This window comes from Zalophus californianus, chromosome 12 (assembly GCF_009762305.2).
Source record: "Zalophus californianus isolate mZalCal1 chromosome 12, mZalCal1.pri.v2, whole genome shotgun sequence".
NCBI lineage: Eukaryota > Metazoa > Chordata > Mammalia > Carnivora > Otariidae > Zalophus > Zalophus californianus.
In genome coordinates this window covers 94,826,676-94,850,521 of record NC_045606.1, presented here as the reverse complement: position 1 = coordinate 94,850,521, position 23,846 = coordinate 94,826,676, and the positions used below count along the sequence as shown (strand labels likewise).

At 43.9% G+C, this 23,846-nt stretch overlaps 2 protein-coding genes across 2 annotated transcripts; both read left to right on the top strand.

Moving 5' to 3' along the window:
* The first annotated feature begins 11,623 nt into the window (after nt 1-11,623).
* On the top strand, nt 11,624-12,565 carry LOC113911964 (olfactory receptor-like protein OLF3). The gene has a single exon (XM_027574957.2). It carries the CDS (start codon nt 11,624-11,626, stop codon nt 12,563-12,565), a length of 942 nt encoding a protein of 313 aa, XP_027430758.1.
* A 6,491-nt stretch (nt 12,566-19,056) lies between these two features.
* Nucleotides 19,057-19,689, top strand: LOC113911833 (olfactory receptor 2F1-like). The gene has a single exon (XM_027574703.2). The coding sequence runs from the start codon at nt 19,057-19,059 to the stop codon at nt 19,687-19,689; it is 633 nt and encodes a 210-aa protein (XP_027430504.2).
* Nucleotides 19,690-23,846: the final 4,157 nt, after the last annotated feature.

Below are 23,846 nucleotides of genomic sequence, written 5' to 3'. Positions count from 1 at the left end.
ATTCAGAGTTCAGAACCTACACCCTTAGCCACCAGGTGTTGGTGCCTCAGCCAGGCCATGGTCTGCTAAGTAGATAAAATAACCTTGGCTACACAGAGTCCATCTGAGCCTGAAACAGGTTTGAAAGTCTTGGGAAAAAGTCATGGCCAAGATGGAATTCCAGGCTTCAAACCACAAGATCTCAAGTCTATCATGTTCTGGAAACTAAGAACTGGTTCACCGCACATGCTGAATTCTCCGGGTACTAGCCAAAACTAACTTTATTCCTTCTGACCCCCATCCTCTCAAACCTGCACCGTGGGGATAGTTCTTCCCCCATTCTTGGACTAAATCCATAACATGGAGCATAGATGCCCCGACTCCTCTTGGAAAATAAAAAGGTTTCCAGTCACTTCCAGTCCCCAAAATATTATCATTTCAGTATTAAAAGTAGACAGTCCAATATAAAATAAAACTCTGACCCTCATTCCAAGTTGATACTTCTCCTCACCCTTGACTCCAGAAGCCTATATTAGGAGGGTTTGTTTCTTCCCTCTTCTCTAGGCTTCTTCCTCACCTCCATCCCCTGCCTGGCCTCCACTAAACTGCTCCTGACTGTTCCTGGGTTGGAGCAGGGCAAAGATACAGGTAAGGGGTGGAAATGTCTTTCTTCACCAGCAATGGTGCCCTTTGAGAGCAGATTCCCAAAGTTGGCTGTATTCAAAAGCACCCCCACAGTTTCCTCAGAGATTCTCCAACTGGGCTCATTGTAGTTCCCTTTATGTCCACAAAGTTTCTGATCTCCGCAACAACCAACTCCCCCTTCCCTTCACCCCCTCCCTCTGGTGACCACATACAGTTTCTCCCTCAACCTCTGGGTATCTGAGGGTCCACCCCCCTGTTAGGGTCACATTTCCCCTCCAAGGAGTCTCTTGGGAAAGAGTCAAAGTGACACCTGGCTAACTCACTTCCATGGAGCCCACCTCTGGTCTACAAGAAACCTTCGAGCATCTCTGCTGCACCTCCAGGTGAAATGCCATTTACTGCCCTGCAGCCCTCTTCCTTCACTGCTTTGCCTTCTCCAGTTTCCCTAGCCACGGCTCCTCTTACCAGTCCTTAGCTTCCCAAACTCAAGGGGTACAAATTAACTGGTATAAGACAATGAATGGCCTCAGGTGGAGGGGAAACCCTCCCATCCTTTATGCATGGAGGTGAGGGATGACAAACACTAACGAATACCAGCTCTCTCCAAGACATTCTTTTCTCCAATCTCTTCTCCCTCCTCTTCAATTTCAACCCTTTCATACTGGACTGGGGGAATGGGACAAGAGCCACCAATTGATTTTAGAAACCCTCTTTGAAAGCTCTGCAAAAGCAAGCAAGCACTTCACTCTGGAAGGTGTGGACATAAAGCATTGATCTGGTTGTTCTCACACAGAGGCAAAACGGAGATGGAATCTATTTTACTGTCCTTTTATACAAGGTGCAAAGCCTTTGGAGAAATAGGAGAGAGCCATTGGGGTGAGGATGCCCTGGTCTTCATAAATAGCTAAGATGGTGTAAAATGCCCCTGGGACACAGAGAGTCAGTAAGTCCTTGAGCTGCTGTGACTTATGTCCAGAAACAGCCCAGCTCAGGGGCAAGGGAGGCAAGAAGCTGAGCACAGACAGGCCTGCACTCCCCACTTACCACATGAGAGGCCCCTCTCAACTGAGCTGGCAAGAGGTGTCCCTCAACGTGGAACTCAAAGCTGGCAGAGGAATCACCTATTCTGAGGAAAGCGTAATTCCTCACTCGTACTATCTACTGGGGGAGAAAATGGTCAGAAAATTCCAAAAACAGAGTCCACAGTCTAAGGGACAGAGATGGAGAGGAAGAAGATCGGAGGCAAAAAGACAAGGCAAGGTATGGACCACAAAGCAGAAACATTATTAGTTGTGAATTAATGGCAGGAGGACCTGGGGATGAGGAGTAAGGGAAGAGATTAGAATCGGTATTACATTCCTATTGCTGCTGTAACAAATTACCACAAATTTAGTGGTTTAAAACAAAACAAATGTATTATCGTCTTACAGTTCTGGATGTCAGAGTCCAAAACCAATTTTACTGGACTCAGGCCAAGGTGCTGGCAGGGCTTCTTCCTTCTGGAGACTTCAGAAGAAAACCCTTTCCTTGCCATTTTTAGTTTTTAGAGGCCACCTGCCTTCCTTGACTTGTGACTCCTTCCTCACATCACTGCAAACTCTTGTTTCTATCAACACATCTTTTTCTGACTCTGATCTTCCTGCCTCCCTCTTGTAAGATACAAGTGACAATGTTGGGCACATCTGGAACCATCCAAGATAATCTCCCCATCTCAGAATTCTTAATCACATCCACAAAGCCCCTTCTGCCATAGAAGGTAAAATTCACAGGCTCCAGAGATCAGGATGTAGATGTAAGTGGGGGAGGGGGGGGGCATTATTTAGCCCACCACGGGATCCAAAATGTTAAGGCAAAATTGAGGCAAATTCTTAGGTCTAGAAGTTAGCCAGAAGACTCCAGAGAAAAACACAAGTCAACTTCCTTGTATAAAGGCCAGGAAGTAACCATATCTAAGAGTAGCAGGAAACACCCAGTCAGAAACATTTTCCCTGCTCCTTTTGAGTATTAAGAGATATTGTTTTGCTTAATTGGGGCATGGAAAAGATCCTGAAGCAGAAAGATACTGCCTCCCCTTCTGCCTATCTCTACATAGAGAATTTCAGAATGTCAGAGCATCAAGAGACCTCCACATTCTTCCATTTGCAACCACGTCATTTCAGAAAGGAAGGAATGGTGGAGGCAGTATGGTCTAGTAAGATTTGACATCAGACATATATTGATTTTCATCTGCACTGGTTTTTAAACAATTGTCCAGCTCTAGCCAGGTCTGTGCCTACCTGAATTTGACAGATTAATGTTTCCCTCTCTCATTCCCTAGGACATAGCACATACCCAGTCCCCGAGTTAGGGCCAACCCCATAGCAAGCTATGGGAACTGAGAAGGGCCTCTCAAGAAGAATCAAACAGGGTCTTTTAGCAAAATATTTCACGTACCTTATGCTTAGTGATCATAATCTGATTGTCATGTTGCTGCTTAGTCCTGCAGTCAGACATGTTGTGGCTACATTCCTCTATGCCCTCTACCCATATGGTCCACAGGCCCAGTCAGTTGTAAACATGGAAGAACAGAATGGAACAGAATGACTGGCAACCCAGGCCAAAGACCAAGAAGAAACTGAATGCTAAATCACGGCTGGGATGCATACAGAACACAAAGACTAAAAGAGCCCATGGGGAGAGGAGCCAGGAGAATTTCCTCAATGGAAACTCGGGGAGTTGAAAATGAAGGTCCAACCTGTCCAGTGGGGGCAGGTGTGGTGAGCTGAACAGGGGAGAGAAGAGATACCTGATTTCCCCCTGAAAGATGGGCACTACGTGAAAAACAGTAGGTACAACAAATAATACTTTGGGAATATTAGATTTTTTTTTTTTTAGAGGGGCAGAGGGAGAGGGAGTGAGAATCTTAAGCAGACTCCACACTCAGCATGGAGTCTGACGTGGGGCTTGATCTCACGACCCTGAGATCATGATCTGAGCCAAAATCAAGAGTCAGACACTTAACCGACTGAACCATCCAGGTACCCAGGAATATTAGATTAATATAGTTTTATCTCTATTAATTCCACATGTCTTACTGTCCTGAAGCACCCATAGCCTTTGGATTTGAACACCGAGATTTTGATAAATTAGGAGCACAGGGAATTCAGGATCGGAGCTGGAGGAGTCCCTGCATTCCTTAGAGGAGAAAAACCCTTCCTTTCTGACACAGGTGTGGGGAGAAATGAAGAGAAAAGTACAAGAGGCAGACAGTCAAATATATGTGTCCTGACCATACCTCTGAGGGACAAGTTCCCCGGGGATGGAGAAGTGATACATGAAGAGAGGGCCAAGAGTGGAAATGCTTTTCTGATCCTTACTGGAGACCTGGCAAGACACGAGTGTTCAAGGCAGCTCAGAAACTCCAAGGTCAAGGGATTCCAGAGCAGCAGTGGAGGAGCATGCCAGATAGGTCAACCTGAGCCACGTTTCTGGCTCCTAGGACGTAGGATATATGTCCCAACTTTCTACATGGCTCCAATGTGAGGTGCAGAACTAGACAACCTGCTAAGGGAGGATGAGCTTTTTGGAGAGGAGGTGCCAAAAAGTAAACTTCCTCAGCCAGGGCCCCAAAAGGAAGCAGAGTCAGTTCTTGCAGGTGGTGTCTATGTATGTGTTTGGGGGAATCACATCAGAAAAGCCTGACGGAGGATCATTTCGACAAAAGGATTGCCACTGAGCCCTGACAATGCCACAGACTTCAACAGTGATGCCAAAGGCAAGATCTAGGTTCTCAACAGAAACCATGTACACATGCACAGAGACGAGAGGGTCTGCACAACCTCAGAGACCAACACAGTACGGGCGTGAGACAGGAGTGATTCTATACCCCCACCCTGAGTCCCACCATATCCCAGAGTATCAGGTTTTCTCTTCGACACGAAAGTCACCTGAAGAAAAGGAGAGAAAGAGATAAACCATTCTGATCAGAGGTCAAATTTTGAATTAATTAAATATTTACTTGGAAAAATTATTTTAAGTCAAAAGAGACTGTTTGCACTGTAGGAAACTAAGATAGTTTTAATTGGCATCTTACATTGTTTGCTTTTTCCCCCTTTCCATACTGCCCATCAGGATGTAGACTTAGAAAGATAAGATCATTACTGAAAACAAGGAAGGTATATTTTTACCAAACATCCAAGAAGAATGTATTTAAATTTGTTACCCCATCCATAGGCAAGTTGATCGTTTTTTTTTTTTTTTGGCAAGTTGATCTTGAAGTAAAAGTTGTTCTAGATTCCCTGTGTGCTGTCAATCTATTAAGGAAAGACTTCTTTTCCAAGAAAGGGGCTGTGCTGTACGTGTCCAATGTCAATACATAATAAGGAAATTATATAAAGTTTCAAGGCGATGCTACTCACAAAGCGTTTAGGACTCATTAAAGATTAGTTGCCAAATCTTTCTTTCTCATCACCACCCCCACCACCACTTCAGAGGTTTCCCCCAAGTCACACGCTTAGCCACAGAGAGAAGACCAAAGAATAGAGATACCATTTAAACACTTTTCCTGGGGGCCCCCTGGGGGGCTCAGTCAGTTAAGTGACGCACTTGTGATTTCAGCTCAGGTCATTACCTCCTGGGTCCTGGGATCAGGCCCCACCTCAGGCTCCACTGCTCAGCAGGTGGTCTGCTTGAGATTCTCTCCCTCATCCTCTGCCCCTCCCCCCCACTCATGCACGTGCATTCTCTCTCTCTCTTTCTCAAATAAATAAATAAATCTTAAAAAAATTTTTTTCCTAGTGTGTAGAGAGGTAGGAGGCAGAGCAGTATTCAGACCCTCTCATGACAGAGCTCATTAGTGATAAGCTGTATCCAAGGCTATTAAAACTGCTGTCAAGTAGAGTAGTCATCAGCCTTCCTGTCAAGGTGCCTCTTGACATTTCACTGGGGAAAGATGGGGAAAAGCTAATTCTGGTAAAAAAAAAAAAACAAACGAAACAAAACCCACCAAGTGGAAAGAAATGAATGGGAAATGTGCATAACTGAGAACCAGATATAGTAGTTCAAAGGAAGTGAATAAAGTATTCATAGCAACAGGAAAGTCTTGTGGCAAGGAGATATTGGGTGGAGAAGTAGGGGGTAGGGAAGTGGGTGGGGGTAGTGCAATTCCAAAAAAGTGAAGAGAAAGATCCAGCAAGGAGCAGGTCTGGGGCTGCATAGACAATGCAGGCAGTGAATTATCCCCAAGGGCTAGGGGGTCCCAATAGTACATAAAATATTGATTGCCAATGAAACTCCTGGTGTGGATCAGGCTCAAAGGAGACAGTTACTCCTATCTCCTCAAGACCACAGTCTGGAACCCACAACAGTCTCTGACCTCCATATCTAGGATGAAAGCAGAATATTTTAAAGTCCGCACAAGCAAAGAGACTTCCAGAACTGCAGGGTCCTTAGAGGTCTAATCCAATTCCTGTTTCACAGATGATGAAACTGAGATCCAGGAGTTTAAATGACATGCCCAAAGTCACAGAGCCATTTATACCAAAGCCAGAGCAAAAAACAATTGTTCTGTCCCTGGTCCAGAGTGTCTACCACCATAGGCTGTTTATAGGTCTATCTCACATGGTCTAAATAACATAAAACCAGCCATCATATCTACTTTCCCGAGTCAGAATTATAATGATACCTCCCTTCTACCCTAATACTCACCCATGTTACTCAAAGGCCATTCAGTACCGCTAGACTTGAGCCAATGAATTGATTTCCCAGTATTCCTGTCTCAATAGGATACCTCTATATCAATTATTTTTAAAATGTCACTGAGATTCTTATTAGAAAAATAATATGTTTATTGTAGACATTTTTCAAAATATAGATGAACAAAAAGAAAATAAAAATACCTGCAAACCTATTACCAGAGATAACCCGTTGATATTTTTGATCATGCTTCCAGTTCTTCTTCTACGTTCCTATCTTTATACGCAACCAACTGTAAGTATATTATTTTATGCAATATAGGATCATACGGAACCTACAATTTTCTAACCTACTTTTCTCATCCAGTTACATATCACCTGTGTTCAGAAAAGTAGGAAAGATACATTTTTGTTTTGCCAGCAAGGAGATATTTTCATTAGATGATCATTCACTATGTCATCTGGGGAAGATGGTCCCCAAAAGTTCTTTCCTTTCTACTTGGCTCACCTACATCTGACCATACTGAGTCTCCCTTTGATTTGCATCACAAGGCCCACCCGGCAGGTGTCACTTTTCCTCTCCTCCCTCATGGTATCCTCAGACTTCTACCTCTGCCATCCTCCTTAACTTTTGGTTACAGCTCTCAGACAGAAGGTCACATCAGTTTTTGCTTTCAATGGACCTTAAGGTTAGGACAGCATCAGGTCCTTGGTGTCCTGAGCTTTGCTGTGTGATGGAAGGAGCAGAGGTAAACCTGAGGGAGGAAGAAATAAAACTACCATTCCCCTGTCCGTTGTCATTAGAGTGACAAATCTTCAAGATAATTAAGCCTTTATCTTGCTGATATTATCAATTATTATAGAAAAATTCTAATGAGTAAGTCGCTAATAATATCTCTGTTTTTTATTCCTATCTTCTCAAAGACCTATATTCTATTGCATAGAAATCGATAGGTAAATACTGGGAATAAAACCCCATCCTGACCCATTGTTTTCTCTGCTCCTTCTAACTAATTCCAGTAAAGAGATTAAAACTTTGTGGAAGATGATCAAGAACCGGGAGATCAAGCTTAGTGAGAGCTAGGAAAACTTCTGGTGGTATGAAAATATGCAAAGGAAACACAACTCAACAGAAATGTGATATTGGAGACCACTGAGGAGTCTATGGAAATATTTCATGACTGTGAACTTGGGACTTCGCAGTGGCTTCCAGGCCATGGACATGATGGTTTTACTGTGCAATCTTACTCACCACTCCCTGGTCACTAAAACTGGGTGTGCAGAAGGAGGGGAGAAGGTGCACTCATCTTCTTGCCTTAGAAAGGAGATCAGACTCTGAGATTTTAGCTCCTCTTCTCTTTCCCAATTAATCTCAATCCCTTTCCATCAACTCAGAGTAAATATTCCTGTCTCCTGACTCCTGCCAAAAGTCCTCAGCAATGCCATTGCCTTGAAGGGCAGTGAATGATCCAAAGGTCAGAGAAGGAAGGGCTCATTAGTCTTGGGAACTAGAAGGACAATTAAAAGTGGAGATAAAATGTTTTCAAAATGTTTGTCCCATAGGGAACTAAAAAAAGTGGAGAGCTGTGATTGCAGAGAAGTAGCTGGGGGCAGGGGTGAATAAAGGTACACACCAAGAAGAAGTAATTGCCCTCTGGGGATTCTTATGTTCTAAAAAGTTACCAGCTTAGACTGAGAAAGTAAAAACTCCATCCCCCAGAAGAGGTTGGACTGCTGCTTCAAGACTTTCTAAGAAATGTGCCATCTCCTCATCCAAAAGGAATTATGTGCATGAGACGAGCACTGAACCTCGGTAAGTCCCCCACAGGGAAGGTTGAGAGGAGGTGATGAGAGAGTAGAGCCCAAATCGCTGGGAGCAGCCAGGACTGCCCTGGGATCCTCCCCTGTGTTTTTCTCACTATTATAGTTGGAGGCTCTTTGCTTCTTCCCATGACCCAGAAAATGCAACTCATTGTTTTTGAGCTCCTCAATCGAGTCCCTGGTCTTGGTCAGTCACCCAATCAACAGTATAAACTGATGTGCTCAGTATATACAGACACACATTCAAAACACTGAAGAGTGGAGGTCAAAAGGAGTTTTGACTTTCCTGAACCTCTCCTGATCCCATTCAGTGGCACCCCCCCAAATAGTTATGTGTAATACACATGCTTTGATCCCCAAACCCAGTAACCTATAAAATCTTAGTGCCCACAGCTTCACTAGCTATGCATTCTTAGAGTAATCAAAGACTGAAGTTTTTCTTTTCCCCTCTTGCGTTGCTTTAAACTATAGCTTACATATATTCACTTTTTGCAGACCTTTAGAGCTGGAAGAAGTCTTGGAGTCTACCTTACTTGCTCATTTTGCAGATGAAGAAAATATGCCTCATAAAGGTAGCAGTCTACAATGATATTTGGATGGTCTGTTGATACAGGTTGAAACCCAGGTCTCCTTACTACCAATCTACATTTGCCCTAAACTGCATCTACTTTTTTCCAAAAAGCAAATGCACTGGTTGTTTCTTTGCTTCAACTTTATTTTTCTACATATCTGCCTGGTTATTTACATATTCTGACTCTAATCTCAGTTATCAGACTTGGTAGCTTCCTTTGGAAAACTCTGATAAGGTCATGATAACTCACCCTCTCTATCCTTTGGCCAGGCTGAATTCTTGGAGAGGGAGACCGGGCTGCGTTGATCTTGTTACCCAGCACCTGCCACTGGACCAGGCACTACTCAGTGCTCAGTAAATGTTCACTAAGTCAAGCAAAGTGGAATGAAATTCTCTAATCCCAAAAAGCTGAGAACAAGACCATCTATTAATATAGTTTATACCATCTAAAAACAGCATATTTCAAAATTTTATTGGGAAAAAAAGGTATTGAGTTCATACTGCTTGTAGAGCGTAGTACTACCCACTGGGTATAGACAAACTCTCTACCTTAATTCTTTACTTATTGAAGCAGCGTCTCTACAGTTAAGTTATTTAGGCAATAGGATGTATTGCAAAGGGGATTTATATTTATTTATATTCTGTTAACTTTCTGGCCTCTATAGCACATATTCATACTGTTTCTTGTCTCCCTATCACTGGGCAGAGTTTACTTCAGTGAAATTGACTTGTTGAGTGTAACAATAGTCAGTTATGTTTACTTAGTACTTTACAAAGCACTTTCATGTTCATTTCTTCATGGAATCTTACTCAAAATATTACAAGGTAGGCATTATTACCATTCCCACATTTCAAATGAAGAAACTGAGGCTCAGGGAGGTCAAATAACCAGCCCAGGGCACCTAGCAGGCTAATGGAAGAGGCAAATTAGAACTTGGATCCCATGACTTCTCAAAGCTTTTCCCGCTCACTGCACAGCATTTCTCTACATGGCAAGATAGCTGTGCTGGGCCTCCGATCTAAGATTCTTCAGGTGCCGCCCTTCCTAGTCCACTTCTTTCCACAACTCCTTCCCATCCCTCACTACCCGGCTCAGTGAGAGCTGAGAATGTGCTGTGCACACTTAAACTTCGTTTCAGCTTTGTTCGCAGAGAGATGTGACACCTGGGCCGGCCAGCTTACCCCTGTTCCTTGGTTTCCTCATCTGTACAATGAAATGGATGGAATACGTGATCTCCATGGCTTCTTCCACTTCTCATGTGCTTGAGTTGCTTATATAGAAACTAGGGCTCTTCTGAACGGAATCTGGATCCGTGACAGCGACCCTGAAGGGTTGAATTCTGGAGGCTTGGCAGCCTACAGATCATAGTAGATCAGAGTGCAGTTACTTCCTCTGGCTGATACAAGGACCCGGCTTTGGGGGCAGCCAAAGGCTCCCTGGGGTGGTGTTCAAAACCCAGCCACTAGCCACCATCCTCTAAGCCTCAGAAGAGGGTCTCCAAACCTGAGAATCTAATGCCAGTTTCTATTTTTCGTTTCGGCAGTGACGGACCCTCCAGCCACTGCAGGACCAGGGCTGAAGGGAAGGCGAGAGGTGCCTGCTCCCCCCAGGTTCTCTGCTCTCTCGAAGGCCGCTGTTGCCAGAAGAAATCTCAAGCGGATTATGCTTTTCAGTTCTATTATATTGGATTCTGTGGCTCCACTCTGGTTTTCTTAACGCTGATGTATTCCTTTTGTCCTTTGTTTGGCTGGCTCATTTGATTGTCACAGATTTTATGTTAAAGTTTCTTACTTGATTCTGTTGCACTGCTGATTTTCTAAACACAAATTCCTAACATTGAGAGGCATTACATGCTAGAAGTCGGTTGAAAGCATAGTACCTCATATACTCAAATATTTTTAAAGTTGAGTTAATTAACTGTTAACTGTTTTAAGAGCAGAAATATGTCTCAAGATTACGTTTCTATTAAGAAAAACTGGTGGCATTTGATTCTATTTTTATACTGGGCTGGTCAACACGTTGGAAGGGAGATAATCCAACACAATCCTAGCTGAGAAAGGAGAATTCATTCCCTCTGAAAGATTCAGTGGATTTCAGTCAGTTCATATTCAGTAGTGGTACGATCATTGGTTTCCAAAAGCCCTCCATTGCCTTATTTTGTTAATCATTTATTTAAACATCTAAATAAATGTCTGCAACTTACTATGTAAACTGCACATTATTGAGAAGTAAGACACAACCAGTGGTAATTTAATTACAGCCACAAATTTAATTAAACAACTAGCAACCTTGTTCTTCTCCTTCAAAGCACTTAGGAAATTATACTTAATTAACTTTTGTAATTATTAATTTAATCTTGGTGTCCGATTAAATTATAAGAACCAAGAAAGCAGGACTCACGCCTCCGTCTTTCTTGTTCACAGGCAGGTGTCTGATATCTAGCACAGGCCCTGGCACACACAGGGGCTGAACTGATGCTGGCTTCAAACTAGATCTGCCTTTCTTCCCTCTCTTCCACTTCCCTCCTTTTCTGATTTCCAAACTTTCTTCCTTAGTTTTTCTTTGTTTTTTACTTTCTTTTTTGTCTTTCCTTCTTTCCTTTCTCCACCACTTTTTTTTTTTTCTCTTTCCTTCTGCTGTGAATGATTACCTCCTCTGTAATTACAACCGTGCTGGGTCCTAGCCACAGAAGGATCACCAGAACAGACACTTTATAGTCTTGAGAATCTCAGTCTAGTTGAGAGTCCAGCTGTCCCTTCCTCCAGCACGTTCACCGCATTCTCCCTAAGCATCTAGGTTAAGGAACCCGAGGGTAGGTGTCCCTGTTGCATCTCCAGTTCCAGCTCACAGCCTAATCCCCAATTCCTAAAGTGGGACCTTTGCTTACCCCTCTCTGTCTTTGCTTCTCTCCTGGCAGCCTGACCCACCTGCTCCATGAGGAGGGACAACCTGACCTGGGAAAGTGAGTTTGTCCTCCTGGGGCTCTCCAGTGACAGGCAGACCCAGGCCGGACCCTTTGTCCTGTTTGGGGCCGCCTATCTGCTGACCCTGCTGGGCAACGGGCTCATCATCCTCCTGATCGGACGGGACGCACGACTGCACCTGCCCATGTACTTCTTCCTCTGCAGCCTCTCGGTGGTGGACATTTGCTACACCTCTAGCGGGGTGCCCCAGATGCTGGTGCACTTCCTGCTGGAGAAGAAGACCATCTCCTTCATCCGATGTGGGACCCAGCTGTTCTTCTCGCTGGCCCTGGGGGGTACTGAGTTCCTGCTCCTGGCCGCCATGGCCTATGACCGCTACGTGGCTGTCCGTGACCCCTTGCGCTACGTGGTGATGAGGAGCCCAAGGTGCTGTGCTGGGCTGGCAGCTGTCTCTTGGCTTGTAGGCCTGGCAAATTCTGTGGTGGAGACGATGGTCACCATGCGCCTGCCAACCTGTGGACACCGCGTGCTGAACCACGTGGCCTGTGAGACGCGGGCATTCGTCCGCTTGGCCTGCGTTGACATCACCCTCAACCAGGTGGTCATACTGGCCTCCAGTGTGGTGGTGCTGCTGGTGCCCTGCTGCCTGGTCTCACTGTCCTATGCCTACATTGTGGCAGCCATTCTGCAGATCCACTCCATGGGGGGACGCCGCAAAGCCTTCGGGACCTGTGCCTCCCACCTCACTGTGGTCTCCATGTCTTACGGGATGGCCCTGGTTACCTACATGCAGCCTCGCTCCCCTGCTTCGGCCGAGCAGGACAAGGTGGTGGTGCTATTTTATGCTGTGGTGACCCCCATGCTGAATCCACTCATCTATAGTCTGCGGAACAAGGAGATGAAGGCCGCTCTGGGTCGAGTTCTGATGAGCAGTTCTGAATCAAACCTTTAGTGTGCAACTTTATCATAAGAGGCCTCGCTCTAAAGACCGTGGACCTTGGAGTGTGTCCTCGGCATAATGTATGCCCGTGTCTGTGCACATGCATGCTGCGAGGGAGCAGGTAGGAGGACCGCAATCTACTCCACTCACTATCTTTTGAGGTAATAGGGAAATGGATTTTATCCCCGGGCTCTTTTTTTGGTCCCTGACTTAGTCCAAAAATGTGAATTACAATTTACAAATACATACACACTACAGAAAACTAAATGGAAAGAAAAAGAAAAAGATAACCCACCATATGTGAATTGGAAAAGAAGATCAAATCAGAAGTCAGGGCAATGCACAAAACTTATGCCAGGAAAGTATATTTCCTTCAAAAATCTACAACTATGTGTCTAAGCTTTTCTGCAATCAGTGAGAAGAAAGAGGGGAGGAGGGAGCTGTAATTTACAAAATTCACTGTGCCCAAGGGATCTAACAGTCACTGGGCCAGAGGTGCAAAGGTCACCCATGTGACTCACACATGGTCCAGCCCAGCTCAGCAGGGTGGGGAATTCACACAGGGACGTACAGCCAAAGTCATAGTAACAATCCTTACAACCCTGATAAGCAGAACTGGAGCGTGCATGAGTCACACGAATGTCACTCGGCATATGCCCCCAGGCTCTCAGGCTTGCAGTGGTGGCAAATGGCCGGCCAGCAAGTCAAACCTTCTGAACCTCAAACACTTACTTTCTACACAATCAGGTCTAAGGATGTACTCTTCTGAAAAGAGAGATGTATTCAGTATTCACACTTGACTATCATGCCACACACCATCAGAGGTGAGCCAAATGAGCAGATTCCTCAGCAAGGAATCTGTTTCCAAGTTTGCTCTACTCTGGTAACACACAATGAGTGACTGAGCACTAACCATTCTAACCCAGAAAGCAAAACAGCGACAATTTTGTCCAGAAAAGTTCTTGGAACATTTAAAAATTAAAATAAAGTATCTCTTACCTAAATATTACAGATATCTGGTTTGTCTTACCCATAAATAAACAAAAAAACATAAATTCTAGTAAAACTTTTTTTTTAATTGAGATAAAATTCACATATGAGTCATGATTTTTACCATTTTAAAGTGTACAATTCAGTGGCATTTAGTATATTCACATTATTCAGCCTTAGGTCTAGGTAGTTCCAAAACATTTTCATCACCCCAAAAGGGCACCTCATACCCTTCAAAACAGTCCCTCTCCATTCCTCCCTCCACTCAGGCCCTGGCAACCCTGATCTGCTTTCTGCCTTTATGGATTTGCCTACTCTAGATACTTAACTGAAACGGATTCAATACTTTTGTGCTTCTTTCACTGAGCGCCATGTTTTTGAAGCACGTGACAGTGCTTTACTCCTTTGTTATGGCTGGATCATATTCCTATGGCACGGAAACAAACACATTTTCCTTATTCATCAGGTAGGGGATGTTTGGATTGTTTCTAACTACTGGCTGCTGTGAACGGTGCCGCTATAAACGTTCATGTGCATGTTTTTGTTTGAAAACCAGTTTTCAATCCTTTGGGGTATATACGTTGGAGCGGAATTGCTGGATCATATGATAATTCTATATTTAACTTTTTGAGGAACGGCCGAAGTGTTGTCATCCACGGTTGAACCACCCACCCCAGGGAGGGTTCCAACTTCTCCACGTCCTCCCAACCCTTAGGTTTTGTTACTTTGATTATAGTCATCCCAGGAGATAGGAAATGATATCCCACTCTGGTTTTGATTTGCATGTCCCTAATGACTAATGATGCTGAGCATCTTTGCAGGTGCTTGTTGACCATTTGTATATCTTCTTTGGAGAAATGTCCAGCAATACTTTTTTTTTTTTCATTTTTTATTTAAGACGCCCTCTGCTTCCTTCCCCTCCCTTGAGCGTCAGCTTCTCTCCCTCCCTCCCTCAGCCCCTGCCCACCTCCATCTCGCCTACTACCACCAGCGCCCTTCATCGGCCTTCCTCCCTCCCTGCTCCCACTCCCATGGGAGGCACTCAGCCCCCATCTCCAGTCAAAATGTATTAACTCATCATCATTTTTAGATCCTTCTGTAACTATGAAGTTCTCTTCCCAAATCAACAAATTATCTTTTCCTTTCTCTAGTGCCTCTGTGTTTAGGTGTTTGCCTGTTCTTTGCCCAGTGTCTGCATTTTGCACAGCAAGGAAACCTCAGTTCTTTCTCTTTACTTAACAAGGAAGAACAAATCACAAGCTCCTATAATTTAATATATTTTCTTTTATCTTCATCACCTATCTGGAACATCTAGCATTGAGCAGTGTGATACCCTAGTACACCTTCTAACACAGCCAGGCTACAAAATGACCACCAAGACCACTGAATGAGCAAACTTTGTGCATGGGGGTTCTTTTTTATAAAACCAATTAAAACTTGGAAGGTGTCAACCAAAGGCAATGATATGGCTTCTTTACTGGTTGAGTTATAATCCTTCATTAAGTTACAATATAGTAGGGACGATAATCTATTACTTGTAATCATTATAATGAAAACATACCCTACGTATATAAAATAATACTTATATTCTATTGTTCATGGAAGGAGTGCAAACATCTAGTTTATCCAAAGAAGATGCTGATTCATTAAGTTACAAGATAGAAGAAGGGATGGTAGGTCCAAAATATTTTCCTACTTACCCTATTGTTTGACTTCTAGAACTTAAAAAAGAATTTGGGGGGCTCATGGGTGGCTCAGTCAGTTAAGCATCCAGTTCTTGATTTTGGCTCAGGTCACGATCCCAGGGTGGTGAGCCTGAGCCCTGTGTCAGGCTCTGCGCTGGGCATGGAGCCTGCTTAGGACTCTCCCTCTCCATCTGCCCCGACCCCCCCACCCCTGCTCACATATCTTCTCTCTCTCTCTCTCTCTCTAAAATATAAAAATAGAAAATTAAAAATAGAAGAAAAAGAAAAAGTTTTTGGCGCTTATCTCTTTAAAGAGAGATTCAGTGTATTTGAAGGGCACTTACTAATCGGGAGGAAAAAACTAGTCCCTCAAGAGACTCTTCTGAGTGGAGTCATTCTTGAAGTGTTATTACAGGGTGGACTCTCTAAAAACATCAACAAGAAGGTTCTATACTGAGCTCTAGATGAGAGGATGAATTTTAAAGAAACCACTCCTTACCAGGATGTTCATTCAGTCAGTCAGGCCATCAACTCCATGTGCCAGTCTCTGCTGGAAATGAGAAAGGGATACAATAAAAAGAGAAAACACCCTCTCTACCCTCCAAGCAGGTCGTTTGTTAGAAGTCACAAAAGGGAAGTGAAAAGGCAAGGCTTAGTGGAGGGTTTTTCCAATTCTACCCCTGGCTGCAGAGAAAGCTGAGAGTCCAGGTGTGGGGACTCCCTACTCTCACTAAACTCTAGGGTGGATGTTTCCCTTTTGCCAATGAAATGGAAGGAGGTCAGCTGATCTAATGAACTGGGCCACCAGTCTGCTGGCCTATCCAACATGCTCGTCAGCCAGTTTCCCTGCATCACTTTTCAGCAGCTCAAAGTCCCCCAGGAGCAGCATTCTAAACACTACACCTTTCCTGACATCACCCTCCCCCCCATAAATCAAACCTGTCGCACACATTATTCTGTGGGGATGCTGCTCCCCACAACCTGCTGTGATACAGTCTGCGCTCCAAGTGATCACACAACGTGATGCAGAAGGAAGACCGTGGGAATATGGTCTTCTGATTCCAGACCCAGTTCCAGCTCTGCTCCTAGCTGGCGGAACCACCTCGCACAATCACTTCTGCTCCTCAAGCCTCAGTTTTCTCATTCTGTAAAGTGATAAGGTGGAAATGATGATCCTAAAAGTTCCTTCCAGCTTTTTTTCACTTCTGTGTTGTCATTTTGCATTTTATTCTCTTCCGTGGTGAGAATTCCAGTTAATGCTGTTCTGAGCACTCAGGAGCCACATTTGGGCGGGTAAAGTTTGGCTACTTACTGCACTGATGAAAGAAATAGTTTCAGTGGGAATCTGGGGCTCCATCCCAGGTGCAGGGCTCTGAAAATCAGCAAGGTACCCTGCCAAAGCCAGTCTCTATTCTTAGCATTTTCTACAGTGACACCTTCTGGCCAAGAAGGACTGAAAGGAGGAAAAGCGTGGGTTCCAACCGGCTAGAGGGAGAGGGTGTGTCCAGGGCTCTGCCCTCTTCCCCATCCAGCCATGAGCCCCATCTTCAAGCCTGCTTAAAATGACTTGGGTTGAATTATTTTCATTTGCATTTCACTGGATTCTATGACCCATCTCTCATATCTCTAATATAGATCCTTCTCATTTAGATGATGCTCTGAAATTTATGAGGGTTTTCTCACACATTATCTCACTTGATGTTTACTACTTCTTCCCTGGATCTAAGATACTCTGAAACGTTGTTTTGGAACAAGACCTAAGAAAGTAAGACTAAGGGAAGACCCAACACACACAAAGAAGGCAAGAGATCAAGGATCACTTTTTCACTGATTCAGCGGAATTTGAGGCAAATCATTTAAACTCTCTTGGCCTTGGGTGCCTGGGTGGCTCAGTTGGTTAAGCGACTGCCTTCGGCTCAGGTCGTGATCCTGGGGTCCCGGGATCGAGTCCCGCATCAGGCTCCCTGCTCAGCAGGGAGTCTGCTTCTCCCTCTGACCTTCCTCCCTCTCATGCTCTCTCTCTACCATTCTCTCTCTCTCTCAATAAATAAATAAAAATCTTTAAAAAAAAAGATGTTTAAACTCTCTTGGCCTTGACTTTTTCAAACAAAGAATGAGAAGCTTAGCCCAAAAGATCTTTCCTCCACAAAAACTCTTCTAGATTTATCTCAAAACATATTCCTCTCCCAAAAAGAACATGTCTTGAATCTTCAAAAATAAGATTAAAAGTTTCCATCTATAGCAGTTGTGTTCTCAAACTTAGCTTCACATTTTAATTGTTTGGGAAATGTTAAAAGTTATGAATATACTGATATCTGTGTTTCACTCCCCTGAGATTGTGACTTAATTGCTCTGGAGTATGGTCTCAGCTTCTGGTCTGGTCTTCAAAGTGTGCCAGGTGATTCTGATGTGTAGCTACCGTGGCAGGCATTGCTCTGGTGTCCACCATGGGTGGCGTGGGAATTTCATAGGCAAATCCTAGTATCCGGAGTTTTTCCTTCCATCTCAAGCTTCCCCAGTGAGCATCCAAATGGGCTTTTCCAGCAGTTGGACTCTTCTCCATGTCCCTGTGGTCTCTCCTTATTCCTAAACCAGCCAATAGCACTATCTCCTCCCACCATGTTGCAAAGACACACGACGTAAATATGGCAATGGAGTTAGGGGGACTTGCTGTTAATATACAGATAAATAAAGACTATAAATTGCTTAGCACATTTGTAATAAAGGAAAATATGACAACTTATCCTTTGGTAGAGGCTAAAGACCAGCAAAGTAAACAGGGAGGTATTCCAAGGGCAAACCTGTCTCTGCTGTGACAGGATTTACACATAACACAGCTCAAAGGGTTTCAGAGGCACTCCCTTACTGACTTCATCTGTGGGCGCCGTCAAGTTCCAAATGCTATCATTGCAAGTAAGTGATGTATGCATTCATCTTTTATAAATCACTTACTTTACCATCCAAAGAAATGCCAGCATTTCACCAAGGAAATAGCATAATCACAAGAAGTTGGGACATAATTATAGTTAATGTAATGTTCTACATTGAGGCCCTGATCTTATCAACCCAGGAATAAGCTTGATTAATCAGTACACCAAGAACCAAGTGAGCGATTTTCCCTGTCACTGACCCAACCTGGCCTATGGGAGGAACAGGAAGAACCACGAGCTCCAGTGTGAGTAGTAACCTAGTAACGACACGGAGGAAGTCCAGAACACAAGTCCGACATCTTAGGATTGGAGAATAATCCTCAAGGCCACTACTTTAAACTTTTTTTTTTTAATTTGTGTATTCGAACATTTTATTGTGAAACATTTGTTAGGAATCTTTGCATACAAAGAAAAATCACAGGGGCCCCTGGGTGGCTCAGTCAGTTAAGCATCCGACTCTTGATTTCAGCTCAGGTCATGATCTCAGGGTGGTGAGATTAATCCTGGGGTGGGGCTCTGTGCTGGGTGTGGAGCCTGCTTAAGATTCTCTCTCGCTCTCTCGCTCTCTCTCTCTCTCTCTCTCTCTCTCGCTCTCTCGCTCTCTCTCTCTCTCTCTCTCTCTCTCTCTCTCTCTCGCTCCCTCTGCCCCTCCCCCACCCCGCAGGCACTCTCTCAGTGTCTCTCTCTCAAAAAAAAAAAAAAAGAAACAAAAGAAAAGAAAGAAAAAAAATCACAAAAGATCCCTGATTTCCAGAAGCTCAGAGTCTAAATGGAGAAAACATAAAAGTTCTTGCAGTCCTGCTTACAGTCCTTTGTTCAGGCCCAGACTGTGAATTCTGATTGATTCTGGCCTCTCTGAGCTACCTCTTCTCTCCTGGCAGCCTGACCCATCTGCTCCATGAGGAGGGACAACCTGACCTGGGAAAGTGAGTTTGTCCTCCTGGGGCTCTCCAGTGACAGGCAGACCCAGGCCGGACCCTTTGTCCTGTTTGGGGCCGCCTATCTGCTGACCCTGCTGGGCAACGGGCTCATCATCCTCCTGATCGGACGGGACGCACGACTGCACCTGCCCATGTACTTCTTCCTCTGCAACCTCTCGGTGGTGGACATTTGCTATACCTCTAGCGGGGTGCCCCAGATGCTGGTGCACTTCCTGCTGGAGAAGAAGACCATCTCCTTCATCCGATGTGGGACCCAGCTGTTCTTCTCGCTGGCCCTGGGGGGTACCGAGTTCCTGCTCCTGGCCGCTATGGCCTATGACCGCTACGTGGCTGTCCGTGACCCCTTGCGCTACGTGGCGGTGAGGAGCCCCAGGTGCTGTGCTGGGCTGGCAGCTGTCTCTTGGCTTGTGGGCCTGGCAAATTCTGTGATGGAGACGGTGGTGACCATGCGCCCGCCCATCTGTGGACACCACGCACTGAACCACGTGACTGTGTGGATGTCACACACACCAGATTGTTATGGTGGTTCCAGTGTCCTAGGGCTGCCGGGGCCCAGAGCTGAATGCTGGGTAGGAACTCGGTTGTATTAACAGAGAAATACAGACAAACTGAGAAGTGGAAAAGAGAAGGCTGCTCCCTAAGGACAGTGAAGCTTGTACTAAGGGATTAAGTATTTGTGTAACTGTGCACATGTGTTTGTGTGTGTGTGTGTGTATGTGAAAAATGTACTCTTTGTTTTTGAAGGCATATATAGATAACGACAAGTTCTGAAATCTTTGTAGCTCTGACCTGTTCTCATCAAGATTCAAAAGCAGTTTACACCAATCAGAAATGTTAAACATTTGTTGACTGGATGAACATCAGCAATATCCCCACGACCACTTTCACCATCTCCCTAAATGTCAACTTCACCTCTGCAGTCAATCACCAAATACCACATTTAATGAACACCTCTTCTGTGCCCGGCCTGAAGCCCTTCCTCACCGCGGTTATCATCCCAACCCCCTCCTCCCAGGTGCTTAAGAGCATCACGGACCTGGGACACCATTCAGGTCTTGGAAAGAAATATCAATCAGTAAATAGATTGGTGTGCAATACACCGCGCCAGGTGCTGCAAGAGACACACAAAGTCTGATAAGAGATCCTTCCCCACAACCTGGAGACTATTTAGAAAGATAAAACATAAGTGCCGAAAAAGAAAAAAGAGCTTGCAACATAATCCAACAATGCAAAAAATAAAATAAGGGAATATTTGGTTAATTACCAAATACTGGATAGAGATTAAAAACCCCATGGAATTCATGAAATTCTGCCATGAAGGGAAAAAAATCTGGATGGTTTGAAAAGGGATTAAAGGAGGGGCGCCTGGGTGACTCAGTCTGTTAAGCATCTGCCTTCCCCTCAGGTCGTGATTGCTGAGTCTGGGAATCCCTGGGATCGAGTCCCGTATCGGGCTCCCTGCTCCTCAGGGCGTCTGCTTCTCCCTCTGACCCTCCCCTGTCTCGTGCTCTCTCTAAATAAATAAATAAATAAATAAAATCTTTTTTTAAAAAAGGGATCAAGGGAGAAGAAAAAATTAAATTGGGCCTTAGAAAATGGTCAAATTTGGACAGTTGAGGGAGTTGAGAGAGATATGTCCACCCTTGGTGAGCGGGGGAACGACACAAATGAAGGGAGGAAGTAGAAAAAACTGAGGTCTGTCTGGGAAAGAGTGAGCAAACCAGTTTGGTTAGAACAAAGACTTCATTCTGAGGAGGTATGAGGCGGAAGTAAGGCTGGAAAGAGGAGGTGGACTTTATAGGTCTCTGAAAACTAGGCCAAAGAATTTGCTTTAGAGGCCCTGCAAGACAGCAGAGTTTTTGATACGGGGAAGAGCACATCTTACAGGGTATTCCAGAAGCTGTTCTCTTCCGGTGGACCGGGCCTGCTAGACTAGACAACACAAGTAGCACACACTTTTTCTTCCTTCAGTCCAACAAACTCTCTATTTCACGCTTAACTAGAGAGAGTTAAGTGAAACAACTATTTATAATTCAACTTCCTCTAATTAGGGCAGCCTTCGTAGAGCAGGTAGATAAGGTTTCAAAGACCAAAAGAGTTGGGAAGAATGTAGACTAGAAATTATTTAAAACATAGGGAAATGTTAAAAGTAAAAGTGAACAGATCTTAAAGTTGAGATTGAACAGAGGGGTAACTGTAAAGTGCCTTCTAATTTCCTTTTTTCTTTTTTAAATGAAAAGTTAGACATCTGAGTAACACTCTGAAGCCTAAGTAAAAATAACAGAGTTTACTTGGTGTTTTTGTAAGCGGGGACAACCCTGTTTTTTCTGATCTCATGCCATATCTCAAGAGGCAACCCTCTGGTTAGACAGGTCCCTGTCTGGTTAAGGAAGGATTTGGAGTCTGCTTTTCTAATACTGATTCACAAAAATGGGTCTGATTCTTATCAAAGGTAAGAGCCTGGCAAAGCCTTCATACTTTTTTTAATCTTTTTTCATGGAGAATAAACCAGTGCGTGAAGAACAGGAGAGAAAAACTGAGGCCTGAGGTGGGAATTATATTAGGAGAGTATTTCTGGAGTCACTCAGAGACAAAGGAGGGAGTAAATGGGCATGAGGAACATTGTTCCATGGCCATTCTGAACAGACCTGGGAATTTCATGGTAGAGGATCCCTAATGGTAAGACCTCCCTGCTTTGTCAGGAAAGCACAAATCCAGTCTCTTCTATCCAGAACAAAAATCCGCCCCCCCCCCCCCCGCCCCGCCGCCCCGCCAAAGCACTCTGCTTCAACAATCACACAACGAAACTACCACTTCGAGAGTAGGGTTCTCAGCCTGGAATTCACTGACAGGTTTCCAGGTCTACGGGCACCCGGAATTATGTGTTTAAATGTCATCTCATCCACAGTGTTATCACCTGCTGAGGGATTTGTGGTGATATGCTCATTTGTATGACTAGACACTTTGCCCCTGGCTCCCCACAAGACTGAAAACACCATGCGGGTAGAAACGACGTCTGTAATGCCCAGGGCGTGTCTACAGGCGGGCACTCCAAAAATATCTGCTCACCAAATACATTCTCAAAAAATCGGTGGCCCTCCACAACGTTATCACATCCTGACTTATATATTGTTTTGCGTTATGTTTTTAAATTTTTTCAAAATTTCTTCTATGAAACCTTTGGCAGTGAGCTGTGATATTTGCCATGGGTTGATAAGATAGAGGTTTTAGCTAAGCTTTCCTGACACCACAGAACTGGATTTGCCATTAGGAAATGCCACCAGAAGAGGGCTGTGGAATGCCTAGCACAGGATCCAAAGTCCACCAATCAATCTGATTTCCTGCTGGTTTAATCTCCAATACATTTTCTCAGTCTTTTCATTTCTTTTCTCAATAAAACAGCTCAATATGGCGACATCACAACACATAATATGGAACGCAGTTTAAAGCTAACAGCTAGATAATGTTTAGTAACTCTTACTATTCCTCTTCCGGCTTTCTCCTTTCCCCCTTTACATCTTCAAAGGAAAAACACAACTCTTAGCTCTTTTTTTGTCTCCCTTAGCTAATGTCAAAAGCTGTTATGTGCTAAGCAAAATAAGTCAGTCAGAGAAAGACAAATACCATATGATTTCGCGCCTATGTGGAATTTAAGAAACAAAACAGATGAACAGGGGCGCCTGGGTGGCTCAGTTGGTTAAACGTCGGACTCTTGATTTCAGCTCAGCTTTCGATCTCAGGGTCATGAGTTCAAGCCCTGCATTGGGGCTTGAAAAAAAAATTGTTTTTAATGAACAAAGTGAAAAAGAGAGAGAGAGACAAGCCAAGAAACAGACTCTTAATTACAGAGAATAAACGGATGATTACCAGAAGGGAGGTGGGGGGAGAGTGGGGGAAACAGGTGGTGGGGATTAAGGAGGGCACTTGCCATGATGAGCACCAGAGAATGTAGGGAAGCGTTGAATCACTACATTGTGCACCCAAAACTAGTATTACACTGTATGTCAACTAACTAGAATTTAAATGAAAAAATTTTTTAAAAAGTTGCTTAAGTGAACTTCGAGACAGTTGTTATTGCCTCAGTGAATATGCCAGGAAACTAAGGCATAACGGGTTAATTACCCATAGGCGTTCATATCACATCATGTAAAAGATCTGTATTTTAAAAAATTAAAACACCACTGAAAATAATAAAAGAAATCTTGAATAATGGAAAAGCATACCATAATCTTGAACAGAGAGACTCAACATCATGGATATGTATGTCTCCTTATGTTGAATTATACACTTAGCACTCTCCAACTTAATTTTCCTAAAAAGGAATTTTTGTTTGGGACCAGACACTATTATTTGAAAAATAATAGCCAAGAAAGTTAGAAAAGAAGATCAATGAAGAAAGACTAGCTTACCAGTCATTCAAACATCATAAACCTAAAATACCCAAAATGCTGTGATAGTGGCACATGATTATATCAAGTTAGCAAAACAGAATAGAAAGTCTGGAAATAAACCAATATGTATAGGAATTTAGTAATGATAAAAGGTAGTATTTTAAATCACTGGAGAAAAAAATTGTACAATAAAAAGTGTTAAGGCAACAAGCTGATCATTTGGGAAAAAAATTTATCCATATAGGATATCTTATATCAGAATACATCCCAGAAGGGTTAAGTACTTAAATATAAAAATGAAAGCATAAAAGTAGTAGAAGAAACCAAAAGGCAGGTTTTTTTTAATGATATCACAG

Coding starts and splice junctions, on each gene's coding strand:
- LOC113911964 (XM_027574957.2), top strand. CDS start 11,624: ATGAGGAGGGACAACCTGACCTGGGAAAGTGAGTTTGTCCTCCTGGGG.
- LOC113911833 (XM_027574703.2), top strand. CDS start 19,057: ATGAGGAGGGACAACCTGACCTGGGAAAGTGAGTTTGTCCTCCTGGGG.